The sequence below is a fragment of the Candida pseudojiufengensis genome (assembly GCF_024610245.1).
Source record: "Candida pseudojiufengensis strain CBS 10847 chromosome Unknown scaffold12, whole genome shotgun sequence".
NCBI classification, from domain to species: Eukaryota; Fungi; Ascomycota; class Pichiomycetes; order Serinales; family Debaryomycetaceae; genus Lodderomyces; species Lodderomyces pseudojiufengensis.
The window spans coordinates 301,274-325,915 of record NW_026261538.1 but is presented as its reverse complement, the minus strand read 5'-3'; the positions used below and the strand labels follow the sequence as shown (position 1 = coordinate 325,915).

The following is a 24,642-nucleotide window of genomic DNA, read 5'->3' as shown; positions in this document are numbered from 1 at the left end:
CTGACAAGGTATGATAAATTTATGGTAGACACTAGTGCAAGACAAAAACATCTCATTCTGTAGATTTAAGATCGCATTAATTGACTTAAAAATTAACAATTGATAAAGCCATATCTTGACGTTCGTCATGAAGTCTCGTTATATTTACCATTCGAGTGATTCAAGACCGGCTAGCTGAAAGTCGTAGTTGTAGAGCTCGATCTACGAGCCTTGCGAACCTATTTAAAAGATTGGATTTGGTCCAATTATACCTGACTTATTTTTGATTACTTTATTTCTTTTACAATTATGCATGTTTGATTAAATTACTGCAAGGTAAAACATAAAAAATCAAATTATATAAACAAGTTTAACCTAAGTGTGATTTGGGATTTTAAGTAAATAGAGCCGAATTTAGAATTACTCTTACTGGCAAAACATTCGACGTAACTAATTGAAGTCAAAATCATGAGAGTGACAATAAAATTACAACGTGGTTGATTTTCAGTTTCCTATATTGAACAGCAATGTATAGTTGCATAATCTGTAAACAATAGTTTTCCGTGTTGCTTCTGGTTTCACGGAGAGTAGGAACTTCTTCCAAATTCTTCGAAGATTTTGAAAATTTAACCTCTTCTACCCGTTCTATTGTATTAACACATTTTGCATTTACAGCAATTTTGTATTTGTATCAAAGATAAGTTCGAAACCTTTATATTATTATTCATGCACAAAATTAATTATTCAACATAATATAATAGAACTCACCTGTTAACCTGTAAAATGTATTTCAATGTCAACATTCCTTTTGAATTTTCTTTTAAGAATATACTGTGTTTATCATTAAAAATACCTTAATCACCTTGAGTCAATTAGTTTGTTACAACATGGCTTCAATTGCCCCTTCAGTGGGAAAATATGCAAGAGTTTTATCCTCGAAGTTAAAATTTACTGCGACAACAAAAACAATAATTGGAGCTGTATCAGGAAGTGCAATTGCTGCTGGTGCTTATTATCACACTAAAAATGGAGGAAATTTTCCGAATAAAAATTCATCAAGAGGTTTTGCCAAAGCAGCAGTAGGTGGTGCTTCAGGAGCACATGTAAAGATAGCTCAAGTTCCAGAGGGAAAAGGATACAAGGATTATCAAGAGGTTTATAATTGTATTGCTTCAAAGATATCTGAAAATCTAGAATTTGATCAAAATGATGGATATTATGCAGTATGTATTTTTTATGAAACCAAATTGCAAACAACTTACTAACAAACTATCAACAGACTTTGGTCAGATTGCTGTGGCATACAAGTGGTACTTACTCAAAAGCTGATAATAGTGTATGTATCGAATTTTCTTCATAACAATTAAATGGCTGGGAATACAACCATAATCGATGGCTAGATCAGGAATATACTAACGAAAACAAAGGGTGGTAGTTTCGGAGGAACCATGATATTTCAGCCTGAAGAGATGGATATTGAAAACTTCGGATTACAAAATGCCAGAAGCTTTTTGGCTGAGTTCCACATAAAATTCCCATGGATATCAAGAGGTGATTTATGGACTTTAGCTGGTGTCTGCGGTGTCCAAGAAGCGTATGTATTTTTCCAAATAGAAATATCTCCAATAGTTACTAACTAATGTAGCTCTGGTCCTAAGATTGAATGGAGACCAGGTAGAGTAGATGACAATTCTGGATATTCACCTGAAAATGGTAGAATCCCTTCGGGTACAATTGAATCAGGAGATATGGTGAGAAGATTTTTCAGTAGAATGGGCTTGGATGATAAAGAGACTGTAGCTTTAATTGGGGCTCATGTATTAGGAAGATGTCATAAACTTTACTCAAATTTTGATGGACCATGGCTGCCTCAAGCATATTTATTCACTAATGACTTTTATGAAAATTTGATGCAGAAATGGCATGTAAGACCTCCACCTTGGGATGGAAACAAGCAATATCAAGATGACGAAACAAATGAATTAATGATGTTACCAACAGATATGACTTTAAAACAAGATAATGGTTTTCTTAAATACACAAAATTGTATGCTAAAGATCAAGATGCTTGGTTCAAAGATTTTGCACAAGCTTATGCAAAACTTTTGGAATTGGGAATTACATATCCAAAAGATCAAAAACCTTTCGTTTTCAAGACTTTGGATGAACAAGCAAACGAGACTAATTGATGTGTGGCAGCACCGTATCATCCAGCTGCTGCAATCGAGCTTTCATTGGCGAAACTACATTAAATAAAAGCATCTGCAAATAGACCTCTGTGTTTAAAAGTTAAAATATATATTTATTTCTAGCATCCAAAGTATGGAAAGCGGTGATAATAATTTAAAATGTACCTACATAAGATCAAAATTTTTAGTCAAAAAAATTTGCAGTAGCGTATAAGATTTCACTCTACTTTTAAAAACAGTCTTTTAAATGATCGAATGTATGTTCTCCATTCTTAAGCTTATATATCTTATTTTATTAAACCTAATTATCATTGTTCTAAATATTATTCAATATGCCACTAAACCAGGGCTAGTAGTCACACTTAGTTTGAAAAGAGAAAGAAATGAAAGAGGAAATGCTTAACTTACTGAAAATAAGTGTCTGTATTTTGTTTCAAGTTATTTGCTATTTTAATTACCCCTTAATTTGAAGTAGACTAATTGTGATACTATTTATTTATTTTGTTTCAGAATGTTCACAAAAAAGAAAAAATTATACCTTTGCTAAATTGATCATCATAAAACGACATAGCAGATTATCAATTGACAACCGCCTACCCAGCCGACTTACAGTTGCGTGATTAACAAAAGGCAGACAGAACATTTTTAATCACTCACTCGTCTCTACTCTGTTCACATTTGTCAATCCATACAAATACTTCAACAGCACCTGCTAGCATCAAGCACTAAAGTTGAATCGTAATAAGTTGATTTTCTCTTCCGTAAGATTATCAGCGTCAACTTTTATGAATCAATTTTACTAAAAAATTAGTATACATTCATGCTCGAGCACAATTCAGGTGCCCATTCTTAAAATTAACTACGACGAAGGTTACTTTACCGAAGTTTTGGTAGTCTATTGGTCGTAGTTGACGCTTTACACGCCTAATGTTAGATAAATCGAAGTAATAAAGATTGGCTTTATTTATGGTTTAGGAATACAAAACTCGCAATTAGACTACTACATAATACAATTCTAAAGCATTAATCTTTCAAAGTGTGTTGATATGAATGTACATTAGTCCAGCTTATATCATTACTTATATTATTAGATCATCCTCTTCATCATCTTCAACTCTTTTCCTTTTCCTCCTACTTGCATTTAACTCTCTTCTTTTTATTGCTTCTTCCACAGTATCATCGTCATCATCCATTGCTTTTAACCATTGAGCTTCGCTTAATCCATCATCGTACATAACTTTTTTCTTTTCTCTCATTCTACCTAATTCTTTTACATTTGGTTCAAAATGATGTGAAATATCTTCTGTAAATATTTTTGGTAATTCTGATTTTTCAATTAATCTATGACGATCATAAGGATCTGAATTTTTACGTTGACGATCCATTTCATTAAACATATTTTTTTCTTCTTCACTTCTTGCAAGAATTTCATTTAATTCTTCATCATCCAATGAATCATTCTCATCATTATCTCCACCAGTTGCGTCTGCTTCCAATAATTTTTTTAAAAATTCTTCTTGTTCTTCAGCTGTAGATTTATTATCAAATTTACCTGCTTGAATAACTTTACCATCAATATCTAATTTTTGATGAGCTCTTTCCAATATAACTTCTTCAACTGAGTCGTTTGTAATTAATCTAAGAATACGAACTTCATTTTTTTGACCAATTCTATGAGCTCTATCTTGTGCTTGTAGATCTTGATGAGGATTCCAATCGGTATCAAAAATTATTACAGTATCTGCAGTTTGTAAATTAAGACCTAAACCACCTGCTCTTGTTGATAATAAAAAGCAAAAATATTCCGAATTTGGTGCATTAAATACTTTTAACATATCTTGACGTTCATCAGCTTTTGTGGAACCATCCAACCTCAAATAAGTCATTTCTCTAAATCTTAAAAAATCTTCCATGATATCCATTATTTGAGTCATTTGAAAAAACATCAAAACTCTATGACCCAGTTTTTGGAATTTCGGTAAAACTCTATCTAGTAATTCAAATTTACCACTGGTTCTCCAAATTAAATCGTTGGTTAATCTAGTTGAATTTAAAACAGTTTCAACTTCTTCAAATACAAATGGATGATTACAAATTTTTCTCAATTGCATAATTTTATTATTCAAACCTTTGATACCACTTTTAGCACCAGTAACTTCTGAACCAACAAATAAAGCATTATGTTTCAACATTTGTTGATACAACACATATTGTAAACCAGATAAATTACATTTTAATACTTTCTCAACTTTGTCAGGTAAATCTTTTTCAACATCTTTTTTCAATCTTCTCAATAAAAATGGTCTTAAAACCTTATGCAATCTTCTTATAACTAAAAGCGATTCTTCTTCAGTTAATTCTATTTTTTCTTGTGCTCCAGTATTAGCGAAAGGAGTATTAAACCATTCATCAAATGATTTTACTGAATTGAAAATTTTCGGAAGTACGAAATTTAATAATGCCCATAATTCTGGTAAATTATTTTGTAAGGGAGTACCAGTTAAAATTAATCTATTTTTGGTTTTATAGTATTGCCTTAAAGTTTGTGATAATTTCGAATTTGCATTTTTCATTCTATGACCTTCATCTATAATCATATGAGAATAATGAAATTTTGCTAGTAATAAACGTTCTCTAATAACATATTCATATGTGGTAAGCATAACTTGAAAATTTCCAAATCTGATATCATTTTGCATGGATTTTCTTTGTTGTTGCGAACCCTTGTACACTATTACTTTAACCGAAGGAGCCCATTTTTCAAATTCTAAAGTCCAATTCGTTATAGTTGATAATGGGACAATGACCAAAAACTTCGATTCTTGTTTCTTTTCAATCAAATATGTTACTAACGAAATGGACTGAATGGTTTTACCTAATCCCATTTCATCTGCTAATATTCCATTTAAGTGATTATTGTATAGTGATACCATCCATTCCAAACCTTTCATTTGATATTCTTTCAATTTCCCTCCTACTAAAATCTTTGGCTGTTCCGTGATTTTCTCTTTAACCTTATGAGCAACTTCATAATAATCCGTTTTCTCACGTAATTCTTCTTTGGCATCTTTAATTTCTTCATCACCAGCTTCTTCAATAACTTCTGGAGTCGCACTTTTTATCGTACCATTTGCTTCATCCTGTTGTGCTTTAACTTGTTCAGTCAAGGAGTCCAAAAATTGATTGGTTTGTTTTAAAAGATGTGTAATTCTGTGATCTTTAGTCTCATCCAACAATTTAAGATAAGCTTCTTCATCATTTGCTTTTAATGCTTGTAATCTCTGTTTGGCATTCTTTTCCAATTTTTTACTTTCCTCTTTTTCTGTAATCAGGTGATAATTGTTAATTTGTTTAACCAAATGAACATTTCTATAACTATCTATTATATTATTTCTTTCAATTCTGTTATTGGAATTTTCTATGATTTGATCAACTTTAACCTTTTGTTGTCGACGTTTTAATTCTTTAGCTTCTTGTTTTTTCAACTTCTGTAATTGAATAGCTAATAATTCTGGATGTTGTTGTTCGACTTTAGGTCTCACACCAAATTGTCTCTTCTCGGATAGACATATTGGAATGTCTTTTAAATTTGGATGTGTGTATTTCACCAGCATTGAATTTTGAGATAATATTAAATTTTTCAATTTCTTTTGATTTGCTAAAGCTCTCAAGGATTTTAATTCAACTAATGCCTTCATTTTCAATTCATCTATTGGACCATTGAAAGTACCTAAGTTCGCAGGTAAATTCTCTAATTCTTTCAATCGCTGGGAAATTTTATTTGTGATTATTCTCTCTCTGTAATAGTTATTATCAAGTGAACCATAATTTAAGCCTAAATCCAGGTACATATTTTCTGGGATGACTCCTGAAGCTGCTGCTCTCTCTTCAAAATCTATTTTGGTGGTTGTTAAATCTTCGATTATATTATCAATCTGATGGGTTTTGTTGTTCAGTTGTAGTTGTGATTGCAAAGTTTCCGGCAAGTCATAATCTTTCGATAGCAATTTAAATCCTGCTAATTGTTTTTCAAATAATGAAAAATCTAATGATTCTACGGGATCTTCAATCAATAAATCGTTGAGAAAATTCTCTTCTTCCTTTTCGAAATCTTTTTGTTGTGAGTTAAGCTTTGCTAGTAAATCTTCAATCTCCTTCTTATCCTCAAGATAAGGATCAGTTATTGCAGTTGTAGATTCTGATTTTAAAGTTTCATCTTTATTTCTTTTTGATCCAATTAATAGTTTGTAGTATTGATCTAGTAGATAATTTAATTCCAACTTATCTTTTGGAAATTGAAATTGTTGTTGTCTTGATTTGGTGGGTTCCAGAAATAAACCATTTCCATTTGATGTTGCAATACCACCATTCATTTGTTCTAATGCTTTAAAAGTAGATTGATTGTTGCAAAATTTAATTTTATTTTTAATTCAATATTCCATATGATTTTTTGATTTGTTTATAAGTTTCCCTGAATTTTAAGGTAAGTTTTAGTTGCTCGAAGTTGCAAAATGTATATTTTTTATGTGATGTCTTATAGTTGTGCGTCTTTGATTGATGATTTATCGTAAAATAATAACTTCTTTGTAACTATTAATTAAACGTATTAAATTATGATTTAAGATTTGTTTGAAAAAATTGTTTGAATGTTTATTTTTACTTTAGTTAAAAAATTAAAGAGAGAGAGAGATTGTTGTTGTATGAGAAATATTTGAGCACGCGTACACTACCCAATATCAGATTGAACTTAACATTCAATGTTACTTTGACAACATGTGTCCAAGGAGAAGACGAAGCATTGATCAAATTCAAAGTTCTTCAGAAATTTCAGATTCATAAAAAGATGCGAATGTATGATTTCAAATTTACTCTTCCCTTTAAAGCTAAATACAGCGTCATACTCTTCTAAGATTCTTCCAGCGCCCGGAATCACACTAAATTTTTGTACATATCCAATTTGAGTTCCGAAATCAAAATTGAAATTCAAACTTTACCTCACTGTTGTAGGCTCGTCTCGGTTCTTTTGTTTAACATTCTTGCCTTGATTTGTCCCTTGCTGGACTGAGTTATATCTATTAGACTATAGAACAATCTAAGAACACTGAGCTACCACATTTTGTCAAGTAGAATGATAATACAAAAAAAATTGAAAAATCACGGTCTAAAAGATTGACAATCATACAACTAACTCAACTTTATATAACTATTCCATACAACGAATCACAAATGCTCACGTTGGGAATCTACAAAAGAGCTTTTGCGCGAAATGTTCTACCAAGTATAAGATTTAATTCAACAAAAACCGTACAACCAATATCTTGGGTCGATTTTTTTCAATTGAAAAAACAAAGCAATAGAATAAATTTAATAAGCGGCATATTCACAGGTATTGGAGGTGCAGTATTAACATTAAGTTATTTGGGAAATATAGAAATTGATGTTGAGAAACCAATATATGGATTTGATCCAATTTTAGTATTAGGTGGAGCGGTAGTATTAGGAGGATTTGCTGGATTTTTAGTTGGACCAACATTTGGTTCATTAGTATTTAAAGCTATCAATAAATCAAAGTTACAAGCATTTGAAAATAAGAATAGTTTCTTTTTGAGTAGATTAAAAAATAAAAGACCGGATCCTTCAAGTCAAAGTTTCTCAAATCCTATACCTGATTATTATGGTGAAAGAATTTATTCGTTGAAAGATTATAGACAATGGTTAAGAGATTGTAATGCATTCAGAAGAAAAGCAAAAGAATTCCTTTGAGGAAAAGGTGGGGTGGTAGATTTGTAAATAGTTTAAGGTGAGGCTAAATAAACAAATAAATGGGTAATACTTCACTATTCAGTGTTTTCCAATGTAATACGAACTCTGACTTAAAAATTATTTAGCTTTTTGCAAGCACACATGGTTCATGTCGGTCGTGAATTTATGTAGTTTTCTTGTGATTCCTTTTGCTGAACAATTGCGTCCACGAAGATGCAACTGGAATATAAAAAAACAACCGTTTAGAGGAGTAGAAACGAAGAGCAAGACTGTTAATTAAAAACCGAATACGACTTTTAGTTGTTCAGTGCAATAATTTTGAGAAGTACAGAATGTTCCAACTCAAATTACCTGAATTCTTCATGCTCTTATCGTTTTAGCGATTCTTCAATTTTATAAAGTTTCGGAGTTTTTCTAACTCTCGGAGTTCGTCATTTGATCTAATACACTTCCAATCTAAATTAAACTCATACATCAGGTACGATGATAAATTTTGATCAGTACTTTAAGTTTTATGAAGAATGCATATTTACTCATCAAAATAACGTGACCTTTATGTTGAAACTGAATAGGTACAGTAGTAATAATTACTGGACCAACTTCATCAGAAAAAAAACTCGGTGCTCTTCGGAGTTATTTTAAATACCGATTCTCTGCATGACCTGCGTGGAGAGTTTGAAACAAATTTAAGTCGAGGTGATATTTTATGTCTCTCTCTATGAGTGGTTCATGGGTCGGCCCAATAGTTATGAGGAAAGCCAACTCAAGTAGTAATTAAGCGAATTTGAACATCAATATCGATGTAAATCATAATGATCTATTACAAGTTAATATACTCAAATTCGTATAAGTTTTCAGCTAGTATACACTTATTAACCTTTTTCCAATGTTTCAGATCGGTGGTAATCTAAACTTACTATTCATATAGACTTCTACTTGTTAACAAATTATTATATTATTATTTTATTATTGTATTATAAACCCGGAGTCATCAAGATTTTTCTTTACTTTATTGTACAGTAATTTTTTTTTTTTCTTTTTCTTCTCCAATCATTTTTTTATAAGCAAAGTTTTAAATCGAAAATTTAAAACAATTTTACAATTTTAATTATATCATTATCAATTACAATTTATACCATTCTTTTTCTAATTTAGAAAAGGCATATATGTATTTAAGAACATCATTTTGAAGAATTTTGAAAGAAAATCATTCATACTATTATTGATTTAAAACCTATTCAAAACTTTTCACATTTAAATCCAAAATGCTTAGAGCTTTTAAAAGTGCTATACCACGCACACAAATATACAAGAAACAACTGATTAATCAAATTTCCTCACTTAGACATAACTACAATTTATTACAAACTAGATGTTTAGCAACAGATACTTTTTTACAAGGAAACAATTCCAATTATGTTGATGAAATGTATCAACAATGGAGAACCGACCCAAAGTCTGTCCACGCATCATGGAATGCTTATTTTAAAAATATAGAGAATGATAATGTCGAACCATCAAAGGCATTTCAAGCTCCACCAACTATCGTTCCAACTGTTTCAGGTGGTGCAGCTGGTTTTTATCCAGGTCAAACTAGTGTCAATAATGATGATGTTGTTACTCATTTGAAAGTTCAATTATTAGTAAGAGCTTATCAAGTTAGAGGACATCAAAAGGCAAAAATCGATCCTTTAAATATAACATTTGGTGATAAATCTGAAATACCAAAAGAATTAACATTGGATTATTACAATTTTTCAGAAAGTGATTTAGATAAAGAAATTACTTTAGGACCAGGTATTTTACCAAGATTTGCAACTGAAGGTAAGAAAACAATGACTTTAAGAGAAATCATAAAGACTTGTGAAGAATTATATTGTTCATCATATGGTGTAGAATATGTTCATATTCCTTCAAAAGAACAATGTGATTGGTTAAGAGAAAGAATTGAAATCCCACAACCATTTAAGTATTCTCAAGATCAAAAAAGACAAATATTGGATCGTTTAATTTGGGCTACTTCATTTGAATCATTCTTATCCACCAAATTCGCTAATGATAAAAGATTTGGTTTAGAAGGTGCTGAGGCAGTTGTTCCAGGTATGAAAGCATTAATTGATACTTCTGTTGAATATGGTGTTGAAGATATTGTTATTGGTATGCCACATAGAGGTAGATTGAATATGTTGTCAAATGTTGTTCGTAAACCAAATGAATCAATTTTTTCAGAATTCACAGGTTCGAGGGAGTTTGATGAAGGTTCGGGTGATGTGAAATATCATTTAGGTATGAATTATGCAAGACCAACTACTTCAGGTAAACATGTTAATTTATCATTAGTTGCTAATCCATCACATTTAGAGGCTGAAGATGGTGTTGTATTGGGTAAAACTCGTGCAATTCAACAATATAAAAATGATGTTGGTGAATTCAAGAAAGCAATGTCTGTCTTATTACATGGTGATGCTGCTTTTGCTGCTCAAGGTGTTGTTTATGAAACTATGGGTTTTGCTAATTTACCAGCATACTCAACTGGTGGTACTATTCATATAATTGTAAACAATCAAATTGGGTTCACTACTGATCCAAGATTTGCAAGATCGACATTATATCCTTCTGATATTGCTAAAAGTATTAATGCTCCAATTTTCCATGTTAATGCTGATGATATAGAAGCAACTACATTCATTTTCAATTTAGCAGCTGAATGGAGAGCTACTTTCCATACTGATTGTATAATCGATGTTGTTGGTTATAGAAAACATGGTCATAATGAAACCGATCAACCATCTTTCACTCAACCATTAATGTACAAAGAAATTGCAGAAAAGAAATCAGTAATTGATATATATGCTAAACAATTAATTGATGAAGGTACTTTCACAGCTGAAGATATTGAAGAACATAAAAAATGGGTATGGAATATTTTGGAAGAATCATTTTCAAAAGCTAAAGATTATCAACCAACTTCAAGAGAATGGTTAACAACTCCATGGGAAGATTTTAAATCACCAAAAGAATTAGCTACTGAAGTATTACCACATTTTCCAACTGGTGTAGATGAAGAAACATTAAAAAAAATTGGTGTTGCTATGTCAGAAGTACCTGAAGGATTTGAACTTCATAGAAACTTGAAACGTATTCTTAATCAAAGAAAGAAAACAGTTGAAACTGGTGAAGGTATAGATTATGCTACTGGTGAGGCTTTAGCTTATGGTACATTAGCATTAGAAGGTTATCATGTTAGAGTTTCTGGTCAAGATGTTGAAAGAGGTACTTTTTCACAAAGGCATGCTGTTTTACATGATCAAAAATCAGAAAAGACATGGACCCCATTAAGTAATTTAAGTGAAGATCAAGGAGTTTTCAGTATATCAAATTCATCATTATCAGAATATGGTGTTTTAGGTTTTGAATATGGTTATTCATTAACTTCACCGGATGCTCTTGTTGAATGGGAAGCTCAATTTGGTGATTTTGCTAATACAGCTCAAGTTGTTATTGATCAATTTATTGCTGGTGCTGAATCTAAATGGAAACAAAGATCTGGTGTTGTTTTATCATTACCTCACGGTTATGATGGACAAGGTCCAGAACATTCATCAGGTAGAATTGAAAGATATTTACAATTATGTAATGAAGATCCTCGTTACTTCCCTTCACCAGAGAAATTAGAACGTCAACATCAAGATTGTAATATGCAAGTTGCTTATCCAACTACACCAGCTAATATTTTCCATTTATTAAGACGTCAAATGCATAGACAATTCAGAAAACCATTGATTTTATTCTTTTCAAAATCTTTATTACGTCATCCATTAGCTAGATCAAATATATCAGAATTTACTGGTGATTCACATTTCCAATGGATTATAGAAGATGTATTAGGTGATAAATCAGAAGTCAAAAGAGTTGTATTATTAACTGGACAATTACATGCTGCATTACATAAAAAGAGACAACAATTAGATGATAAATCTACTGCTTTTATTAAGATTGAACAATTAAATCCATTCCCATTTGCTCAATTAAGAGATGCCTTAAATTCATATCCAAATATCGAAGATTTAGTCTGGGCACAAGAAGAACCATTGAATATGGGTGCTTGGGCTTTTGCTGTACCAAGAGTTGAAGCTGTCTTAAAAGAAACTGACAATTACAAAGATTTGAAGATGAGATATGCTGGAAGAGACCCAAGTGCTTCGATTGCAGCTGGTACTAAAGCTAAACATTTAGCAGAGGAAGAAGAAGTATTAGAGGAAGTATTCAATTAGGATAGACATAAGTTTTTGTAAAGTAGGAGTAAGGTTTGTTGTAAATTAATTTATTAGATTAAATAGTAGATAACGATAATATTAAAAACTATTTTGATACGAATTTTGTTACATGAATTTTGTTACATGAATTTTGCGCGGTAGATATTTATTGCCATAGATTATTAATTTTTAAGATGTTTTTTTTCTTTTTCAATAATATTAATCATTTCATAATGTTCTAGTGAGATTTATGGTAATACTGAAATATGTAAGGTTTGTTTAATGCTGAGCGTTTACGACTAGTTCTAAGGTACCAATGCGGAGTGAATGAGTTGATCTGACTATTGATATTTTTTCACCAAAAACTGGTAAAATCAGCTCATTAGATTGTCTTCTCTCGCATTAATGTACATAATTTGGAGTTTATCTACAATATATAATAAAAATATTAGAGATCGTAAATCATAAGATCTTGTGGAATAATAAATCTCGATAATCACGTAAAATTAATTCGGTTGATCATTTTACCCGTTTTACCAGATGCAGAAAGTAATAGATGATTAAGGGGAAGAATACTAAAAATAAACAATAAGTTAGCGACCTTTTAATTCGGTGTTATATATAACCGCTTAGAGATTTCAAAATAATTTAAAGAATAGTACCGATCAAAGAATTGAACCTACATTGTCCTGCTGGCATCATTTAAGTCTTTGACAAACATCTGTAAACTTTAAAATCTATGCAACTCTATATTAGTTACAATCTCTTTCAAATACTCATAAGCTCAAGATTTAGATTTTCATCATGCTTATAGTTAATGCCAATGTATTTAACAAATGAGATATTTTTTATTTGTAATTATTCTGGTCAAATATTTGAAAAAAATTATTTTTAAGTTCATGCCCCAACTTTACTAAGCGGTTAAACATTTATCCCAGTAAGTTTTTTAGTTGATTTTTAAGGTTTTAGAAATTTTGCGGAGTTTAATTTTGTGTGAGTTTAATATTGAGCCCCAAAAACTTTATACATCAATTTGAAACAAACTTTGAGTTTATTTTCAATTCAAAGAGTTTTTCCATTTAAAACCATATCCGAAGTTATGAATTTTTACTCTAGACTATATAACATTCTTGTAAGTTCTCAAGTTTCAGAATCTTCAATGATTTAAATTTATATTAATAGTTCAAACATTCTCTTTTACATAAATATTTTTTGTTAAAGGGTATTTCATTCAATTATTAAGTAACAACAAATTAAACACATTCAAACTTCATAATATATCACATTGAAAAATGGCTTTACAAGGATTTGAAAAAACTAAATTACCTTTAACTTTTGTTATTGTTGGAGCAGGATTAGGAGGTGTTACTGCATCAATATGTTTAAGATTAGCTGGCCATAAAGTTAAATTATTAGAGGCTGCAAAAGAATTGGGAGAAGTTGGAGCAGGTATTCAAATTCCACCACCATCAACAAAAATCTTAGATGCTATTGGATGTTTAGACGAAGTTTCAAAGGCTTCGGTTCATCCAAAGGATATTTTAGTTCATAGATATACTGGAGAAATTATATCACAACAAAATTTAATTCCACATGTTCAAGATAAATACCAAGGTCAATATTTACATATCCATCGTGCTGATTATCATAGTATCTTAGTTAACAGAGCCCATGAATTAGGCGTTGAAGTTTATTTAGACTCGAAAGTAATTGACATCGATTTTAAAAAAACAACAGTAACTACTGAAAATGGAGTTACTCATGGTGGTGATATTATTGTTGGTTATGATGGTGTTAGATCAACTACTAGGAATTTATTGACTGGTAGAAATGATGGTGCTTATGATACTGGTGATTTGGCTTATCGTGCATTAATTGATGTTGAAGATATGAAAAAGGTTCCAGGATTAGAAAGATTTTATCAAACTCCTAATATCACATTCCATTATGGTCCAAATATTCATGTTGTCATATATTTCTTACATTCAGCTAAATTATGTAATGTTGTCGTATTATGTCCAGATACTTTACAAGATAATCATTTTAGAGAAGAAGCAACAAAAGAAGAATTAATTGAAATGTTCAAAGATTGGGATCAAGATTTGACCAAGATTTTCAACTTAATCAAAAATGTTGGTAAATGGAAATTACAAGACTCAAGGGAATTAGACACTTGGGTTCATAGAGAAGGTGGTAATGTAATTATATTGGGTGATGCTTCACATTCAACTTTACCATATTTAGCATCAGGTGCATCACAAGCTGTCGAAGATGCTGCTGTTTTAGCCGGTTTATTTTCTAAAATAGAATCAAGAGATCAAATTCAAGACTTATTATATTTAACTGAAAATTTAAGAAAATGGAGAAGTTCTCAAGTTGTAAAAGGTTCTAAAAATTGTCAAAATATTTATCATTTACCAGATGGTCCAAAACAACAAAAGAGGGATGCTTTATTGGCTGGAACTCCAAGTTTGGGTTATCCTAATAGATTTGCTGATCCAGTTTTCCAAGATTTCCTTTGGGGTTACAATGCTTTTGATGAAATTGAAAGAGCTTGGGGAGAATATAAAAAAGGAATTAAATCTGTTTATACTTATCCTAACTTATATTTGAATGGTGAGGAAGCAGAGTATGCAAATATAAACAGATCTTGAATTCCAAGCAAGTTTTAATATAAAATAGTATTTCTATATGTATTAATTTATGATGACTTTATGATGATTTTATTATTCTAATGATTGTGGCTACCATGTGGTGTTTCGTAAATTTGCAACCGTTATTTTATTTAATTAATGGTCTACAAAATCTATGTTTTAAAATTTCTTTTAAGCAATTGTTTCTAGTTTAAGGAAAATAAATAGTTACAAAAATCTAAAATAATCTATTCTTTCGAACAATCTCTACCAAATAAAGCAACTTTCAACCAATCTAAACAAACTAATACTTGATTCTTGACTGAAAGACACATATAAATATATGCAGATCTCCATAATAAGAAAGTAAAACTACCACCACTAGTGATATTTGACCAATCACCCCATACTAAATCAGCTACAGCTTTTTCACTACCAATATAAGCTAATGAACCTTGGTAATTATATTGAAATTTAGGTAAATTTTTCTCTAATCTTATTAATTTTTTACCTAATGATTCAACATTTTGTTTAGGAGTTGGGTGTTCTATTGAATATTTTGTTGCTGCAACTTCATGAATTTTTGCAAATAATTTAGCTAAATATTCACCTTGTTGAAAAGCAACTTGAGCCGTTGGAGGATATTTTGTGAAAGTACAATCACCTAATGCATAAATATTATCAGAACCATCAACTTTTAAATATTCATCAATTAATAAACCACGTTTAGCATTTTTTTGTTCATCTATTTTTGTCATCAAATCACGAGTAAATGATCTAGCAGCATTACCAGTAGCCCATATCAATACCCCGTAAGGAATTGTAACAGTCTTAGTTGAGCCGTCAGGTAATTTTTCAGATGCAATAACTGCTTTATCATCAACTTTTTTAATCATTGTATTAGTTCTTAAATTAATATTAGTATCCTTAAAAACTTCCTTAGTATAATCAATTAATTTTGTATTGAAAGAATTTAACACATTTGGTAAAGCTTCAATTAAAGTGACTTTAATTTCATCACTTACTTCAGGTACCCATTTTCTTAAATCTTGATCAATATAATCCTGTATTTCTCCAGCAGCTTCAACTCCTGTTGGACCACCTCCACAAACAACTACTTGCAATAATCTTTTTCTTTCAGGATCATCTTTTGGTAAAATATTTGCTGCTTCAATAACATCCATTAATCTTTTTCTAATTGCTGAAGCATCACTAATTTCTTTTAAAAATGATGAATTTTCAGCAACTCCAGGAATACCAAAAGTAGAAGGTTGAGCACCTACTCCAACAACTAAATAATCATAATTTAATGTAGTGGTGATTTCTTCAACACCAGTATATTCCGAAACTGTTGATTTAGACGATGAAGTGTCTTTACCTGAATGACCAGAATGAACAGTGGTACTTTGTTTTAAAGTCAATTGATTTTTTTGAGGATCAATACCAGTAGCTTCAGCTTCTAAATATATAACTTGACCAGGACATCTTCTAGTAATTGATCTAACGGGTTCAATAATTGATCTTAATTCGACAGTTCCAGTAGGTACACTTGGTAATAAAGGAGTAAATAAAAAATAATTTCTTGGTGAAACAATAACAACATTATATAATGTAGTATCTAAATTTTTTAATAAAGGTATTGAACCCCAACCTGAACCCAAAATAACTAAAGTTTTCTTTTTCTCACCATTTGGGAAAAATGGAGTTTGTTTTTCTTGTTTTGCAGGTCTACTTTCTTCAATCACTTTATAAGCAATAAAAGCAGCAGCACCTACGGCACCTGCAACTGTTGCACCCAAAGTGTATTTAATAATACTTCCAAGCATCGATGATTTTAATACTGGAACAATTCTTTGATGTGATCTTATAGTTGGTTGCTGAAACACTCTCGAAGTTGTCGATAACAACCTTCTGGATACAATTGATTTATACATCTCACTCAATTGATTCTAGAATGAATTTTGGAATCGATGATATAGATTTGAATGATGATGATGAAGAATATCAAAATTGATAAGTCAATTGTGTGGAATAGAATGAAAAATTGATGTATATTATCTAATTGTACTTTGATTCAGATATAGAACAATTATGTCGTTGGTCTTAAACAAATGAATAGATTACTGATACAAAATTAAAAGTAAAACAAAATAGTTGAAAGATGTTGATATAACTTTATTAAATTAATTGATTATAGTTCAGTAGTTTTTTCTTCTTCTTCTTCTTTGCTCCTTCTTCTTCTTATTAAAAATTCTAAATAAGGAACAAAAAAAAAATCTATTTTTATCGGACTTTTTATAACCGAATTTTTCTACTTTAGCCTAAAAGAAAGATTGAAAATTGATAAAGACAGAGTAAAAGTTTTGACATCTTGAGAATATGTCTCAGACTATATAATAACGTTTTTATGATTCTTCAAACAAACAGTAAACCCATCATACAATATTACAATCAATCCGCGGTGTTTATATATATAGAAGATAACAGAATATTAATTTATAGTAGTAAATCGTACATTATGCGATATGTATGTTTTAAATCTCTACAGTCGAAAAAAAAGAATTTAAAAGAATTAATCATTAGATACGAATAAGCAATTCAGCAGATGTGGTACACTAATCATATGAATTAGAAGTATAAGTAACTGGAGGATTCATGAAAAATGTATTCTCGACTATACCTGATTCTATAATGTAATTCCATTTCTTCACTTAATTGACCTTTTACGGTATTACTTATTTGACAAGATGAAAACTGGAAACAGGCTACCACTTCAAACTTTGGAAATGGCTCGGAATGGTTTTAATTTGTATAATTTCACCATTCCACTAAACCGTGATTACATCCTAAGCAAGTTAAGTTAGTTTTAACATCGACTTCATTATCATTAAGTATCGTAAATTATTAGTTTGTGCAGGTTTTTTTTTTTTTGAAGGTTATATAAACCCACTTACTCTTTCTTCTTCCCATCTATTCAATTTCTCTTTCCTAAAGTGATATTGTTTTCTAGATGTTCTAAAATTAATTAACATTTCATTAAGCTCATCGTTATCGTTTTCATTATGACCTTTATTTTTATTATATTCTTTAACAATCTCCAAACTTTGTTGATTATTTTGTTCAATCAATTTTTTGAATTTTATTTTTAAAGTTTCTAGATTAAAATTTGAAGATATTAATTGATATTGAATGGTTTCTAGATTTAAGAATTCATTATATAATTGATTCAAAGTCTTGATTTGATTATTTATCTTGTGAATTAATTTTTGATATTTTGGAATCGATTCTATCTTGACTTTTTGCAAAAGTATATTGTCTACTATAAATTCAAGATTCTGTCTAATTTCATTAACTTTCTGTTGATAAGTTTCAAGACCTTGCATGTAGTCTATTATCAAGTCTCTATTTTCTATAAATTGTTCAAATGATTTGTTCGGTAGTGAATTCAATTGCTTTGGTAGTGGAAATAGTTTTAGCTCTTCAATTGTTAAAGGTGTTATTCTTTGAGGAAGTTTTTCCTCTAAGTTTCCATTTGAAGTCATATTGAAGTACTGGTCTATAAGTTGGCGATCTTTACAAAGGTATAAATTTATTAAATGAAATTTAAATATTTGCCTTATCGGTATTATTTTGTACTACCAAGTGACGCGGGATTTTGTGTCAAGTTTTGTGCTTTGCAGCTATTTGATACGATTACAGAATACTTTTTAAATTTTTAAAACTTTCTATAAGATGCTAACTTTTAATTTCTATATATCTATAGCTATAAACCATCTATTTTGGTTTAATATATATTATAAATGCAGGATCAAGTACCTGCTTGATTCTAAGAATTGAAGTTCAATGCAAGGTTATCATTTTGTTTTTTGTTTTTTGTTTCAACTATTTTTTAACCATTTCTTTATTTTTGGTTTGTCTTTTTAATCTTTCTAAATTTTTTTGATCTCTTCTTTGTTGTTTAATTTCAAATTTTTTATTATACCAATTTCTTAATCTTTCACCATATAAGTAACAAAATATAGGGAATGGAACTCCTAATAATATACCAATAAATGCCATCATTGTATTTGCCCAACCATAACCTAGAGCTACATACATCTTTTTGGCAAACAAAGGAAAAGTGAATCCAAACAAACTTCTAAATAATGCTGCTGCTGCTACTGAGCTTGCGGCGAATCTTACATTCATATCAATCAAATAATTCTGAATGGTTTGAAAAACACATACTAGTCCAAATGCAAAAATCGCTGATCCAATACCAGGCATGATCCAATGTAATTGATATTGTGCTGACCAACCAAACCAAATTAAACCTATTGGGATGAAAACTGAACATGCAATTAAACAAGGCAATCTAAATTCTGGTTTTGCTATTCCATTATTTTTCAAAGTTAAATTAGTATAAACTTTACCAACCATATAAGTCCAAAATAAAACTCCAATAACAAACCCACAACCCATTGGCAAATACATTAATCCAGTAATACTTTTACTATAACCATATTGTTGTTCAAATATCATGGGAAAGGTGACAATCATTAAATACATAAATCCATATGTAAAAGCCATAAATGAACCTAATCCAATAATCATGGGATGGGTTAATAATAATGAAACAGGTCTTGACATACATAACCATAATCTACCCCAAGTTGTTTCTCCTCCGTTCGTTATATCATAAATAGTGTGCAAGTTTTCATTATGAGTTATTTTTTTTAATTTATTACATTTTCTTCTTAACAAAGTGGGCGAATAAGTTTCCTTAAAAAATAATGTTGCAATAACGGCAACGAATCCATTGAACATGCATAAAACATAAAAACACCATCTCCAATTCATGTGATCAACGATGAATCCAGCAATTAAAGGTGATATAACTGGTCCTAGTAAAGGTACTAATGAATAGCCAGCTAACGCTGCATTTCTTGATTGTGAATCAAATAAGTCTGATATAACACCAGCACAAACATTCATAGGAACACAACCAAATAAACCTCCAATAAATCTAAATATCATCATTTGATAAGTTGTTTTGGAAAAAGCACAACCTAAATTGAAAAAAAAAGACATCCAACATGATATATCTAGTATAATTTTTCTACCAAAGATATCGTACTCAGATAATGGTGCAATGATTAAAGGACCAAAAGCCCAAGCTAAGATTTGAATAGATACTACCATTGCTTGAATAACTTGTGAATGAATGTTAAAGTCTGTTGCAATTTCATTCATTGCAGGTGATAAAATCGATGAACTTAATGGTGCAACTAATGCATATAATGAAACAAATCCTAACAAAATAATTTTCAAATGAATTGACCAATTACGTGGATCTTCTGGATCCTTAGTGCCATTCCAAGTTATTAATTCTGGATCAATTTTGTTAAATTCTTCCCCATGTTGTTTTATTGGTAGTATTTGATCTTCTATGGCTGGAGTTGATTCGAAATTGAAATCTGATGAATCTATCTTCTTTTCTTCGTCATCACTTGAAGTCCAATTTTTTGTAGAATCTTCAACTTCATCCTTTATATTTTGTTCAATTTCACTTAAAATTGTTTTTCTAGTTGCAGTTCTTTGTAAATTAATTTCATCGCTATTTAAATCTCCGTAAATTTGATGTATAGAATAATGATTAGGATCTTGATCTGATTGATGATCTTGTTGTTGTTGAATTTCACCTGTTATACATTTTCTTATTGATTCAAGTGATTTTTTACTAATGGATGCAAAACTACTTCCTCTATGTCTTCTTGGTTGATAGTTATTTTCATAATGTGAAAGACTTAATTCTATTGGATTATCATTATCTGATGATTCATTACTTGATGATGTATATATTACTTCGGAATCTTTTTGATTAACTGAGTCTTCTTTTTCTTCATCTTTGTGATCCATGTTGATACCCATTTTTGATGAAAGTAATTATCAAATGTATGCTATTGAAATTTTATAAGAAGTCTAATAATCCCCCATATAGTAACATATTGAAAGGGAAGAGGGGAATACTATCTTCTTTTATAAATCAAATCCTCATTTCTTGCTAGACCTAAAAAATTTTGCATTGTGTATAACTAAAACATAGTTTATACTTTTCAGTTCCAGAACTATTGAAATTTATTGTATATTTATTAGTACAGTGAAAAAAATTCGGTTATTCAAGGTAAAAAAAAAGTGCAAAAAAATTTTTTGACGTGTCTTTGGTAGCATTTATATGCTAAGCCGTGTGATGTTTGGCTAAATGTCAAGACAGACTATTCATTAAATCATCACTTATTCGAGAGCAGGGATGTCGACTGTAAGATGTGAATGAAATCTCGTATCTTTTATTCCCTGTGGATCTACTGAAGCTGGAGATACGAAGTGTTTAAAAAGAACGTGAGTAATTTTGTCAACTGTCGAGGTCCATATTACTTATGCTCAAAATTCCACTAAGTTATTGTTAGTCTTAAACAAGTTAGTATGAAATGAATATAAGGTTAAAATCGAGGTTTGTCTAGGATGAAAGAGAGAATAACGATTTTACTAGTTACCTAAATCTCATCGATTTATAAAATGGTCGGTAATGTAAGGAAAAATAAAACCGAAAAAACTCTCACTCTAAAATTTTTTAAAGTTTCTTAGGAGCGGCTCAAATGCAGATGAGATGTTAAATATGGTGGTACGGATGTCTACATCAAGGGTTCATGTTGAAAAAGGAGTTGAAATCACATTAAAGTCCTGATTCAAACTTCAATTAAGAAAAAAGATAAAATGATTAAAAGGCCACGTTTGAGCTAACCGTCCTCACAAAACGATCAATTTTAGCATGTGAGTGGATTTTGATTAAACCTAACGAAAAGCTCATTTTTAAAAAAATGACAATTCAATTAGGATCAATGCGAAATATCTCAATTTGAAACTACTTTCATGTAAAATAAATTTTAATGTTGATAATTATTCCTATTGCTTTTGTTTGATCCATGTGTTTGTCACATTGCATTTCAAAGTTCAATAGCATCATGAGAGCAATAGAATCTACTTTCAGCTTTACCAAAATTATCTTGATATCTATAGCCTCCTAAGGGATAGCTAATATTGGTAGCATCCAATTCCAGATAGCCATCAAGAATTTATTTTTTGTGTCAAAAATGGAATTTACCGTTTTGTGTTTTATAAGATACGAGTTGGTAGGATCTATGCTTAAAACCATCCATCGAGTCTATAGCATTGAGATATGTGTACAAATTTGATTTTATTTGATACTGTCTATTATTACTACAAAAAAGTCTATAAAATGTTTTACATTATTCTCCCGGACTTGGATCTTCTTCTTCCTCAAATACTACTCCATGATTTATGGCATAATTTTTACAATATTCTTTTGAAGCCATCATAGCACATTTATTATTCCAATCACTACCCCTTATATTAAATTTCTCATCATCTAAAATTATATTGTCTGTATCAAACAAGCTAGGTAATTTCATCAAATAATTTAGTAAACCTTTAATGTGAACTATTGAAACATCTTTGTCTGCTGCTGATAATGTTATTCCCATATAATCATCAAATTGTAAATTGTGTTGATTTTTCAAATCTATATCTTGTAATTTTGTAATTACTTTATTGCTTTGTTTCATGCTTAATATTTCCCAATATGCTATTGAATTTGGTATTAAAACATTTCTACCTTCACATTGTTTTGGATCCAATACTTCTTCAATCACAGTACCCGAGTTGGAATCAAAATTTGAGGTAACCCATGGTGGCACATATGCTCCAAAATCTACATATTCAGATACATCACCAAGTTTATAATAAAATTTTTCAGTTTCTGGATTGAAATCTTCAATTAGTATGATCATGTTTGGTCTATACATCGATTCTCCACATCCACATTTATTTAAATGAGCTCTTGCCCAACCCAAAAATATTTGCCTGTGTTTAGAAAATTTAAAATGATCTTCCAATACTCTAGAAGGTAAAAGCTTATTTAAAGGTAATGGAATTAATTGAGAACCACCTCTTAATGCTCCAACATAATCTTTTTTCTTATGTTTAGGTTTTTGCAAAAAATCACATATAGCAGTGTTAATATCACAAACCAAAACTTCCAAAGGTACAATTGAATATATGAAATTTATCTTATTCAAGGAATTTTGTGATGGACTTATAAAAGGTGTCCAATTTTTTTCAATTTTGGCGTAAGGATCTTTTCTTTTTTTCAAAACTTTCAAGTCGTTTGAGAATGGTAGATATAAAAACATTGTTCTTTTAACTAAGTTTAAGTCTTTCATATTGAAAACAATTAATGGTTCGTTGAAACCTAATGGGTTGGTTCGAAGTAAAATTCTTGGATCTTCTGGTCCATAATAATATTTTTCATTGGGCGTTGACATCGAATAATCAATCGGAATGGGTAAAATCTGGGGAAATTCAAGAGTCTTAAAATTTAATTTACCCTTTGATTGATATATAGTGAATGTACCATCTAAATTCATATGATTTACTTTTGGAAATTCTTCAAATGGAATAGTAAGTTTAGTGTTTTTGGGTAATTCCCTCCAGTTTTCGTCATATATTTGTATATAAAGAAATGAAACATAAGCTTTATTTGCAATTCCCAGTGGAGAAAAAAGTACCCGACTAACCATATAATGTATTTTGAATTCCGGAATCCAAACACTTGAACCACCGAATCTGAACCATTGCTTCTCTTCCGGTATTTGAGGATTAAATTTGACTTTTGCTGATTGGACTAATTTCCAATATGCTTTAATTTTCCGTAAACTATCCAAAAATTCCACTAAATTATAGTCCAAATATGATTGTCTTGTAACTTCAAATGAATCTTCATATTCTAATTCTGAACACATATATGTTTCTGTGAAATCATAATCTTTTGGTTTATCATGTATAAGTGGAAAAGGATCAGTAAAAGTCTTCAAGGAATAGGGTGTAAATTCATTGTCATTTATAAACTCACTTGACAAGGGGAAGTCAACATTATCAAGTAAAATCTCCATATCTAGTAAATCATGCTGCGATTGTATATCATTTTGTAAATTATTGAATTTTTCTTTTAACCTACTATCATTTTTCAACCATTCGATTTCGTTTTTCACTATATTATTGTAAACTTTAGGAAAAATTCTAAATGTCTTTTCTGGGTTCAAGAAAAAATCATAAATGTAATAAAGAATGAATAATATCAATGTTACGATTAGGATTAAATTAATATGTGATCTATTTCTTTCATTAAAATTAATCTCGATATTCAATAACTTCTCTTTCAAATTCCGTAGTTTGTAAGATGTTCTTCTGAAAGATAGTAGCATCACTTTGACTGTGATTTATCAGTGATAGATTGAAAGAACGATGGTGCTTTTATTCTAACTTGGCAGTCTCGAAATTCGATATGAATATGTTAATTGTTGATTGTCTATTTATTGTTGTTATCAAACCTGGATGTGTTTTCTTAGTCGATTGGATTCAAAGCAGATACGATACTATGCTATGTTGTTGCTATATCATTTGCAAAATTGTGAAATTGAAGTCAAATAAGGTAGTAATATTAGTAGAGCTGAAACTCAATAACTATTGACTAATTAATATTATTGCTTTTCATTCCATTTCAAGCTTTTTGAAAATCTTAAACTTAATCCTCTGAAAAAAAAAAAAATTACGTACAGAAGGTTAAGTTCATACTATGCATAAGACCTTTATCTCCGATCTGAGATTTAAGGTACTCACACAATAAAGTGGTAGATTGTATATGAAAAACGAATCGGTAAAAAGATAAACCATACAGAGAGTCAATGACAAACAGGCTAGATTGTA

At 30.2% G+C, this 24,642-nt stretch overlaps 8 protein-coding genes and 1 pseudogene across 9 annotated transcripts; 4 read left to right on the top strand and 5 right to left on the bottom strand. All coding sequences in view use genetic code 12, as the record gives it.

Moving 5' to 3' along the window:
* Nucleotides 1–866: 866 nt before the first annotated feature.
* KGF55_004727 lies at nt 867–2,168 on the top strand (annotated as a pseudogene). The gene is made up of 4 exons: nt 867–1,202; nt 1,259–1,319; nt 1,423–1,573; nt 1,625–2,168. Coding segments are annotated over exons 1-4 (1,092 nt in total).
* Nucleotides 2,169–3,247: 1,079 nt separating this feature from the next.
* Nucleotides 3,248–6,541, bottom strand: KGF55_004726 (RSC chromatin remodeling complex ATPase subunit; the record flags this gene model as incomplete). Its single annotated transcript, XM_051759661.1, has 1 exon — nt 3,248–6,541. One exon carries the CDS (start codon nt 6,539–6,541, stop codon nt 3,248–3,250), a length of 3,294 nt encoding a protein of 1,097 aa, XP_051612686.1.
* An 853-nt stretch (nt 6,542–7,394) lies between these two features.
* On the top strand, nt 7,395–7,931 carry PAM17 (Pam17p; the record flags this gene model as incomplete). Its single annotated transcript, XM_051759660.1, has 1 exon — nt 7,395–7,931. One exon carries the CDS (start codon nt 7,395–7,397, stop codon nt 7,929–7,931), a length of 537 nt encoding a protein of 178 aa, XP_051612685.1.
* Nucleotides 7,932–9,196: 1,265 nt separating this feature from the next.
* On the top strand, nt 9,197–12,205 carry KGD1 (alpha-ketoglutarate dehydrogenase; the record flags this gene model as incomplete). The annotated part of the gene is made up of 1 exon (XM_051759659.1): nt 9,197–12,205. One exon carries the CDS (start codon nt 9,197–9,199, stop codon nt 12,203–12,205), a length of 3,009 nt encoding a protein of 1,002 aa, XP_051612684.1.
* A 1,274-nt stretch (nt 12,206–13,479) lies between these two features.
* Nucleotides 13,480–14,841, top strand: BNA4 (kynurenine 3-monooxygenase; the record flags this gene model as incomplete). Its single annotated transcript, XM_051759658.1, has 1 exon — nt 13,480–14,841. One exon carries the CDS (start codon nt 13,480–13,482, stop codon nt 14,839–14,841), a length of 1,362 nt encoding a protein of 453 aa, XP_051612683.1.
* A 227-nt stretch (nt 14,842–15,068) lies between these two features.
* Nucleotides 15,069–16,754, bottom strand: NDE1 (NADH-ubiquinone reductase (H(+)-translocating); the record flags this gene model as incomplete). Its single annotated transcript, XM_051759657.1, has 1 exon — nt 15,069–16,754. The coding sequence occupies one exon, from the start codon at nt 16,752–16,754 to the stop codon at nt 15,069–15,071; it is 1,686 nt and encodes a 561-aa protein (XP_051612682.1).
* A 1,002-nt stretch (nt 16,755–17,756) lies between these two features.
* Nucleotides 17,757–18,362, bottom strand: KGF55_004721 (ESCRT-I subunit protein; the record flags this gene model as incomplete). The annotated part of the gene is made up of 1 exon (XM_051759656.1): nt 17,757–18,362. The coding sequence occupies one exon, from the start codon at nt 18,360–18,362 to the stop codon at nt 17,757–17,759; it is 606 nt and encodes a 201-aa protein (XP_051612681.1).
* A 340-nt stretch (nt 18,363–18,702) lies between these two features.
* On the bottom strand, nt 18,703–20,730 carry KGF55_004720 (uncharacterized protein; the record flags this gene model as incomplete). Its single annotated transcript, XM_051759655.1, has 1 exon — nt 18,703–20,730. One exon carries the CDS (start codon nt 20,728–20,730, stop codon nt 18,703–18,705), a length of 2,028 nt encoding a protein of 675 aa, XP_051612680.1.
* Nucleotides 20,731–22,106: 1,376 nt separating this feature from the next.
* On the bottom strand, nt 22,107–24,140 carry BMT7 (Bmt7p; the record flags this gene model as incomplete). The annotated part of the gene is made up of 1 exon (XM_051759654.1): nt 22,107–24,140. One exon carries the CDS (start codon nt 24,138–24,140, stop codon nt 22,107–22,109), a length of 2,034 nt encoding a protein of 677 aa, XP_051612679.1.
* Between the last annotated feature and the right edge of the window lie 502 nt (nt 24,141–24,642).